Source organism: Coregonus lavaretus (assembly GCF_964263955.1).
Source record: "Coregonus lavaretus genome assembly, chromosome: 37".
NCBI classification, from domain to species: Eukaryota; Metazoa; Chordata; class Actinopteri; order Salmoniformes; family Salmonidae; genus Coregonus; species Coregonus lavaretus.
This window is the reverse complement of record NC_140024.1, coordinates 3848647-3858025: the sequence shown is the minus strand read 5'-3', so window position 1 is coordinate 3858025 and position 9379 is coordinate 3848647. Positions and strand designations below refer to the sequence as shown.

General features: G+C 43.4%; 1 protein-coding gene across 1 annotated transcript; it reads right to left on the bottom strand.

Moving 5' to 3' along the window:
* Positions 1–203: 203 nt before the first annotated feature.
* LOC311111916 (xylosyl- and glucuronyltransferase LARGE2s) lies at positions 204–8463 on the bottom strand. Its single transcript, XM_084154839.1, has 9 exons — positions 8338–8463; positions 7869–8086; positions 6838–6963; positions 6495–6650; positions 6061–6224; positions 5496–5774; positions 5074–5220; positions 3048–3243; positions 204–2432 (listed from the first exon to the last, which is right to left on the bottom strand). Exons 1-9 carry the CDS (start codon positions 8456–8458, stop codon positions 2235–2237), a joined length of 1605 nt encoding a protein of 534 aa, XP_084010965.1. The 5' UTR covers positions 8459–8463; the 3' UTR covers positions 204–2234.
* Between the last annotated feature and the right edge of the window lie 916 nt (positions 8464–9379).

Here is a 9379-nt window from a genome sequence, read left to right as displayed (position 1 = left end):
GTATTTGCTTTCATGAAGTCAATTCCATTGCAGACCTTATGTCTTCATATAAAAACATTCATGAGGAGAATCCTTGATGTATTAAAACCAATTAACTCTGAGAATAAATAATGTGTATATAATTCCACACTTATAGTGGTGATACCATATCCTTCAATCTGTTCCACTTATGTTCTAATGGAGACAAACCTCAGACAAACTGGTAGAAAAAGGGCAGATTTATTTAAAGCACTTTGTCCCCTACATAGAAAAATATGATTGATTTGAGTCTAAAATAATAAATAGAGTGCCTGACTATCCTCAGTACAATCAATATCCAGTTTCACAATACAGCAAAGGCACTAGCATTTACCGCAATCAGCACAGTCGACAGGGGTTGTGGGAGGCATTGAAGGTGGCAGGGGCGGTGGGGTCTGGATCCATCCCTTGGTATCCCATTCAATGGCAGCTCTGTATGTACCTAACCCATAGTAGCGATGCAGGTTATCTGCCCATCCCACAGGTATTATATGTAACCATTCACTCATTACAAAGTCATTACAGTAGCAAATAGGCTTGAATACTTGTGCCGTTTATTGTGACTGTTGGCGTATACCTATTATTTGGTATTTGGAGTGGTAGTTTCATTGGGGTTGAAAGGTTGATTTGTTACTGCCCGGTTGTCCCGTGGATTATGTGTAGTGTTCAAAACAGTATTAGTAGCATATAAAGATTTAGGAAGGGGTTGGGATTAGAGAAAGAAGGGATGGTTTGTGAGAACAGGAGTGGGTTTCAGGATGGTGTACGAAAAAAACAAGGAATGGGTAAATAGAAAAAAGGAATGAAGTTTTAAAGAAAGGGGAAAGGTTCATCGTAAAAGGAGATATGTTTGTTTGGTAGACGGCAAGGTTTGTTACAGTAGATGACACATAACATACAGTGTATCACTCATCTAGACATGGCACTGTTAATGTTCCAATCGCTCATGGAAGTTCAGTAGTGATTTTTAACAATTCAAATACACTAGGCCATTTATCTGCAGCCATTGGGGGGGTCCCAATCAGTAGTGACTTGTATTTTTGGCTGAATTTAGGCCCATATTTGGCTTAAAGGGGATAAATATATGCAGGAGGAAAAACAACAATCTTACTATTAATACATATATTAATCTTTACTCCCTAATGATTAGAACAAAGCATGTAGTGGAATTCTTTAGATGCAGGATGATAAATGCAGGTTTTTAGTATGATGTAGAGGAAAGAGAAAATGATAGGACATTGAGTGGTAAGCATGTAGTATGACGAAGCATGGTGAGTTAGTGAGCAGCTTGTTTAGTCAGTGAGTGCACACACACACACACACACACACACACACACACCCAACGTCCAGTTTGACCGTGATGCCTGGCTATTCCCCACGCACAATCCTTCAGAAGCTTTCAAACAAGGACATACTCTTTCCTTTCAGGGGGCCCAAAAATAGAGATTTTTATGCAACATCATAATTAAAACATATATATGCCATATTTGTTTGTTATTAATTGATAATCATTTACATAGAGAGAAAAAACAGATATCATTAAATATCTTGTTAAATATAATGGAAAATGATAAGGCTTAAATATTTCTCCAGTTCGATTGGTCACTCCGAACGTGATTCCGATTCGTCCCCTTGAAGAGACCAGGGAAGATGCAACTTCGCTTTCTTTCAGTTCTGTATTTTCCAAATTTCCTGTCCTTGAGTGACAATTATCATGATTTGTTCTGACGATCAGGGCCTTTTCTGAGGAAAATACATTTCAAACCAATCGGATTGGTTTGAAATGTATTTTTCTCAGAAAAGGCCCTGATCGTCAGAACAAATCATGATAATTGTCACTTACTCTCAGGCTTAAAGCAGTCAACCACTCATCCCTCTCAGAGTAACTTCTTCCCAGTGAGCCCAACATCTTGTGACAACTGTCATGTCTGTTCTGTTTGGTTCTTTGTTTTTATTCCAGTTTGGGTCATAATCCATTACAGCATAGTTGGGTGGGTCATCCCAGCCCAAACCACCCCAGAAAGTTTAGCTAACACATCTCCAGAATGTTCTACAAGACTTTAAAGCTCCATCTTGATATCCAAGCTTAGTAGTGATATTGGCTGATAGTTGCCAATATTCCCGAACCCCTTTAGCCTTGCCAGGGAGCAGCATGGGGGCCAGTGGGGCCGTTGGGGCCCTAGGTATGGAACCCAGTGGCCCTTGGGAGTCCTGGTTTAGATGTTCCTCTGAGCAGTAAGGTACTTGAGGGCAGCTGCGCCGTACTTCCGGGACAGGTCTTGGTGGAACTCTTCTTTCAGGGTCTGCAGGCAGTAGCGGTAGCTCGGGCTGGAGCGGAACTTGGAGATGTCGAAACTGGGTGCGTGTGGCATGTGGATCATGAACGCGTTGGGCAGAACCATCAGGTCGTACTCCTGGGGGGTGGGAATGGCGGGAAAAAGTGTATTTTTTAAATTTGTTTATTGGACAAGGTCCATGTACAACAGGCACCACATTTTAGCATTTTAGCTACGTAGCTAATACTCATCTGCAGTCCCGGCTGTGACTGAATCATTTAAGACACGGGAAACAAAGTCACGTTCTTCGCTCTGAGGTGCTGAACACTGAAAGGTCACAGCTTGACTTTGATTTATTGGCCGTTACAATAGCTATTATTCCTGACTTAGCGAAAGCATTAAACCTAATAACAGAGGTCTACTGCGAATCACATCTGATCTGATCATTAGCATAACCTTAACTGGATTCCAAACATGAGTTGAGGTTTTGGTATAAACTGAAATCATAAGGAGTTATTATGTGCAGATTATTTGGGAGTAGAGTCTTTGAGGATAAAATGTGAACAATAACTTTTAACAGTCATTTTTCTTGTGTATCCAGACTTTAACTACATCTCTTTGTCTGCCCGTCTTGTCTGCTATGGTTGTTTGGTCTACCCAGTGTGTGTAAATGTATTGTGGTGTGATAATGTGTCCTGGAGGAAAATAAATATATTCTATTCTAACACCCCACCACTATCCTCCATACTGTACCTGTGCATCCAGCTCCATGATATGGGAGACCTTGTTCCAGCCAAAGCCCACGAAGCGCTGGTCGTACTCAGGACAGTCCCGCCTCACCACCACATAGGGCTCAAAGTCCGCCTCCCACTCCACCTTATAGGGCGTGGTGGCTGTCCGCCACTTGGCGTAGTTGGTAGGAGCATGGCCCTTGGTCCAGACGTGATACCTGGGGAAGGCAAGGAGAGAGAGACGTGTACAGGTGTGTTAATAATAGTTTTGAACTAGATTGCATGAAGTGCATTCGGAAAGTATTCAGACCCCTTTACTTTTTCCACATTTTGTTACGTTACAGCCTTATTCTAAAATTGATTAAATTCATCCCCCCCCCCCCATCAATCTACACACAATACCCCATAATGACAAAGCAAAAACAGGTAGAGAAATTTTAGCAAAATTATAAAAAATTAAAAACGGAAAAATCACATTTACATAAGTCTTCAGACCCTTCAATCAGTACTTTGTTGAAGCACCTTTGGCAGCGATTACAGCCTCGAGTCTTCTTGGGTATGACGCTACAAGCTTGGAACACCTGTATTTGGGGAGTTTCTCCATTCTACTCTGCAGATCCTCTCAAGCTCTGTCAGGTTGGATGGGGAGAGTCGCTGCACAGCTATTTTCAGGTCTCTCAAGAGATGTTCGATCGGGTTCATGTCCGGGCTCTGGCTGGGCCACTCAAGGACATTCAGAGACTTGTCCCGAAGCCACTCCTGCGTTGTCTTGGCTGTGTGGTTAGGGTCGTTGTCCTGTTGGAAGGTGAACCTTCGCCCCAGTCTGAGGTCCTGAGCGCTCTGGAGCAGGTTTTCATCAAGGATCTCTCTGTACTCTAATCTGCTCATCTCTCCCTTCATCTTTCCCTCGATTCTGACTTGTCTCCCAGTCCCCGCCGCTGAAAAACATCCCCACAGAATTATGCTGCCACCACCATGCTTCACCGTAGGGATGGTGCAAGGTTTCCTCCAGACGTGACGCTTGGCATTCAGGCCAAAGAGTTTAATCTTGGTTTCATCAGACAAAATAATCTTGTTTCTCATGGTCTGAGAGTCCTTTAGGTGCCTTTTAGCAAACTCCAAGTGGGCTGTCATGTGCCTTTTACTGAGGAGTGGCTTCAGTCTGGCCACTCTACCATAAAGGCCTGATTGGTGGAGTGCTGTAGAGATGGTTGTCCTTCTGGAAGTTTCTCCCATCTCCACAGAGGAACTCTGGAGCTCTGTCAGAGTGACCATCGGGTTCTTGGTCACCTCCCTGACCAAGGCCCTTCTACCCCGATTGTTCAGTTTGGCCAGGCGGCCATCCCTAGGAAGAGTCTCGCTGGTTCCAAACTTCTTCCATTTAACAATGATGGAGGCCACTTCTTGGGGACCTTCAATGCTGCAGACATTTTTTGGCACCCTTCCCCAGATCTGTGCCTCGACACAATCATGTCTCGGAGCTCTATGGACAATTCCTTCGCCCTCATGGCTTGGTTTTTGCTCTGACATGCACTGTCAACTATGGGACCTTATATAGACAGGTGTGTGCCTTTCCAAATCATGTCCAGTCAATTGAATTTACCACAGGTGAAACATCTCAAGGATGATCAATGGAAACAGGATGTACCTGAGCACAATTTCGAGTCTCATAGCAAAGGGTCTGAATACTTATGTAAATAAGGTTAATACATTTGCAAACATTTCTAAAAACCTGTTTTCGCTTTGTCATTATGGGGTATTCTGTGTAGATTGATGAGGAAAAATTTTTATTTAATCAATTTCAGAATAAGGCTGAAACGTAACAAAATGTGGAAAAAGTCAAGGGGTCTGAATACTTTCCGAATGCACTGTATACATATTATCAAATGACTTCAACGTATCAATATAATCAATGTACTAAATATACTACCAAAATCAGGCAGGATGCTCCAAGTTATCTCATCTGGGTCTATTTCAGAAGGGCCAATCAAACCCCTTGATCTACAAGCCAGATTGACCAATGGGGTGAGCTGTTAGTGCTGGTGTACCTGAAGGTGTAGAGGGTCCCCATGTCCAGCATGGACAGCAGCTCAGCTTTGGATTTGGGAAAGGAGAGGCGGTAGCGCAGCGTCTCAAAGGCCGGTACCACCAGAGCCTTCTTAGTGTGGGCCATGTCTAACTGCACCACTGACTTTCTGTGGGGATAAGATAGAGAAACCATTCATTTACAACCAATACTGTACATCAGCTAGAGCCACAGCTGCCACTAGTTGGTTGGAATGCATTGCTGGCAACACCTTAGCTGTGGGTTCGACTCCCACGTGGGCCATATATGAACATCATACATATGTTGTCTGTAAATTGCTTTGGATTAAAATGGCTGCTAAATGACTACATTTTAATACATTTCTTCAGCCAGTGTTCGGTCTATGTTTATGATGGAACATCTTCAGGAAGAACTACAACTCACCTGAGGTAATCATAGAGGCCGTACATGGGCAGGAAGTCCACGTCTGCCAGGAACACATAGGGTGTGTTGGCGTTCCTCAGTGCCACATTTCTCACCAGGTTGACAGGGTAGAACTGGCCCTCCTTGTAAACGATATGGTAGCCCACGTTCTTACGGTTCTTCAGCACCTCGGAGGCCTGGGCGTAACGTAGGAACTGTTGGGCCTCAGCGTCTGACATGTACAGGGCCAGGCTGATAGGGCCTTCCCAGTGCTTACATATGGCCTCCAGCATCTGTAACCTGAGAGAAATAGAAATGATATAAATCTGATGATTCAAATAGAGAAGTAGAGATAGAGAGATGTATAGTACATAATGATTATAAAAGCAGTGGTGGAAGTAGAGAAGAAAAGGTAGAGGAGGGGGAAGAGGAAGAGGAGGAAGTAGAGAAAGAAGCAAAATAAAATCATATTTGTGTAGAGGTGCACTCCTCATGAGCCATAACGTAATAATGAATTCATGCTCACATCTCCAACAACTAGTAAACCAAAGGCCAGTAGGGTCAGAGGTATAAGGTGAGTGTTTACCTGTCCATGGAGAGCTGTGCGACCAGCGTGATGTCCGTGTCGTCCCCGGTGGGCGTGTACTCGTACTGCAGAAAGTAAAGGTGAACGCGGTGCATTGTGATTCGCTCCCGCCGGAAGTCATAACACTGGTCGTCTTCATCCAGCTCCTCCAGAGCTTCTTGTAACTGGAGAGGGATGGACAGAGGGAGGTCAAAACCAATGTTTAGATTGTAAATATTCACTCTAATAGGCTAACATGGTTTCATGACACCATGCAGTCAGTGGGGATGCGACCATGCGGCACACCTGTACACTCTCTGTTGTATTCTGGCTGGATGTCCATGGATATCATAGTATGGTGAATACAGGGTATGGTGAATGTTAAAACCTCTTTGAGGTGTTAGGGAGTGGCTTGTTAAATGTTATGGTTAACATTATGGTAATGTTCTACTTACCCGTACACTCTCTGAGGTGGCCTGGCTGGGGCAGCCAAACAGCTCTCGTCTCAGTAGGTTCCCATCGTACTCAAGGAAGGTTAAGTAGAGGTTCCGGAAGAACTCCACATGCTTGTTCTTCACACGAAGTTTCTTAGGAGAGTTCCAGTGGATCACCTGACACGGGACATAAACATGTTACCATGGTGACCTGTAGCCAGATGACTAGACACAGTACATTCTTAAGGAAAGAAGTGAGGGGTTTTGCTATGGTGTGTGTGTGTATGCGTGCGCGTGTGTGTGTGTGTGTGTGCTTGATCGTGTGTGTGTATGTGAGTGTGTCTATTTCACTGCATAGCCCTACCTTGAGGTCAGACACCTCTGTGTAGCACTGTTCGGAGCGTGTGTGGTCAGACAGCTGAACATTCCAGAAGCAGGGCAGCTGATGCACTAGGACTGGGTTCTGCTTAATGAACGCATTAAAGATGTCCTGCACACAAGATTACCCACTCACATTAAACACCTGTCTAATACACTCTTAGAAAAAAGGGTTCCAAAAGGGTTCTTTGGCTGTTCCCTTTTTAGTTCCAGGTAGAACCCTCTTTGTTTCCAGGTTAAACTATTTTGGGTTCCATGTAGAACCCTCTATGTAAAGGGTTCTACATGGAACTCAAAAGGGTTCTACCTGGAACCAAAAGGGTTCTACCAAGAACCAAAAAGGGTTATTCAAAGGGTTCTCCTATGGGGACAGCTGAAGAACCCCTTTAGGTTCTAGATATCACCTTTTTTTCTAAGAGTGTATTATACACACTCATTTTGACATTAAGATCATATAGAACTCTGGCACACAATAGTACACATTGACACATGCTCATAATGTTCATTAGAGATGTCCTACATACTTACATTACCATCTGCCTCATACACAGCATGCTTTGAGGCATACGATTACCCTATATCAGGGATCCCCAACTGATGGCCCGTGGGCAAATTTTTTAAAATATATTTTTTAATAATTTTAATTGTAGGATATAAATGACTGTAAAAACACCAGGAAATCAGCTCCAATTGATTTTAATTCTAGAAATCTGTTCCCACGTATTCCCAAGCATAATAGAGAGACACGTGATCGTCTACAAATGTGAGCAATGATTATGTTTTAGTCAAACATTAGATCTGTTTGAGCTTGTTGCGGTCAATTTGCAGTCTGCAAATTATTTGTAATTATGTTCCGGCCCTCTGACCATCCGCTCAAGAAAAAAATCGTCCCTCGGCTGAATCTAGTTGATGATCCCTGCCCTACATTAACATCTGTTATGTATGTAATGATCTAAAGAGTATCTCATAATATTTGGAATAAAGACAATAGACTAGAATAGAATAGAATAGACAGACCTGGTCAGCCAGCGAGGTACTGAGCATGCTCATTAGCTCTCTCTCGGCAGTCAGCCTCCACATCTGCTCCCAGCCAATCCGTCGCAGCCTCTCCAGGTAGAGCAGGATAACCCCAGTGTTGAAGCCTCGTCCCAGGGCGGGCCAGGGTTTGTGGTTCTTCCACAGGTTCCCCAGGTACCAGTCACTCTGGTTCTCCACCAGACCTATCACCTGCTTGTCTGCAATCACAGCATCACCAATCATCATTCATCCGGATTTTAAAATGCTGATTATCATTAGTAATGAGGTGGAGTCTTCACCATATAGACAGCTTTTGAACTACTAGTTTATCAAAAGGGATTTTTGTCCTCTAGGGATTTTTGTTTTATAACCAACATTTTACAATTCCCTCATTTGCTTTATCACCCAACCAATGTATTAATTATTCAACCAATCAACCAGAAATGTTTATCAAGGTCAAAGGTTGTACCAGTGAACTTCCTGAAGATGGCCCAGAGCTCAGCGATGTCGGTTGCGAAGGTGATGTCCGTATCCAGGACAATGACCTTTGTGAGGTCAGAGGGCAGCGCTTTGGTTAGGGTCAGCTTCATCAGACCGTAGATACCCGAGTAGTGCTTGTTAGGTATCCATGACACCTCCGACTGGAAGAGAGGAGAAGATGGAGGGATGGAGAGAGAAAGCAAGAGTGAGGTTGAAGAACTTTAGACCTCACAGAACATTTTGATTTCAAAAGAAAAGGGAATATAAAGTTGCAAGGTATGAAAAAAAATGTAGTTAGAAGCAATACCACTGTGTCTCTTTGTCAGGCATGTAAGGGTATTCTCCTTTCTTTAAATAGCTAACTTGCACAGAAACCCATCCGTCTCCTAAGATCCCTTTAGTATAAAACACCCTTTAAACCAGAGGTGAACCAATTGGAACGTTACTACTGTTTACTCTATAGCATTAATCTTTAAAAAATATAATTGTTTTCATGCCCAGGATACCCAATGAATACAGAAACTTTTGGCATGCATCTGGGCAACCGTGTCTGATAATTAATCCCTCTTGATTCTGTAGAACGGGATCTGCATAAGCGAATAATTTGCAAATATAATCAGCTCAGAAGATGCAGTGTTTCCTTCTCCGTTTGAACTGAGCTAATAAAAACTGTCTGAGTAGGTCGAGACATTTGAGAGCACAAAGAGCTTTTGTTCCTGCTAAGCTTGTGGAGGCTGAGAGAGAATGTGATGATGGGGACAGAGACGGAGCCAAGATATATTACAGGCCGAGGCAGGTTGGTATGTGAGCTGAGCAACAATATGTTACTGTATGAACCCTTTATCAATAGCAAAGAGACAAATCTACACGCACACACCCACCCACAGTACATGCACATACCACACACAAACGTCTGAGGTGACATGATGGTCTCCGTTCCTTGTGAAACCCGTGTCTACTGGATGTCTCTTTCACCTGCCCACTGATTGATTGGAAAGTGGTGGAATTCCCTTTAATGTCAATGGTTGCTC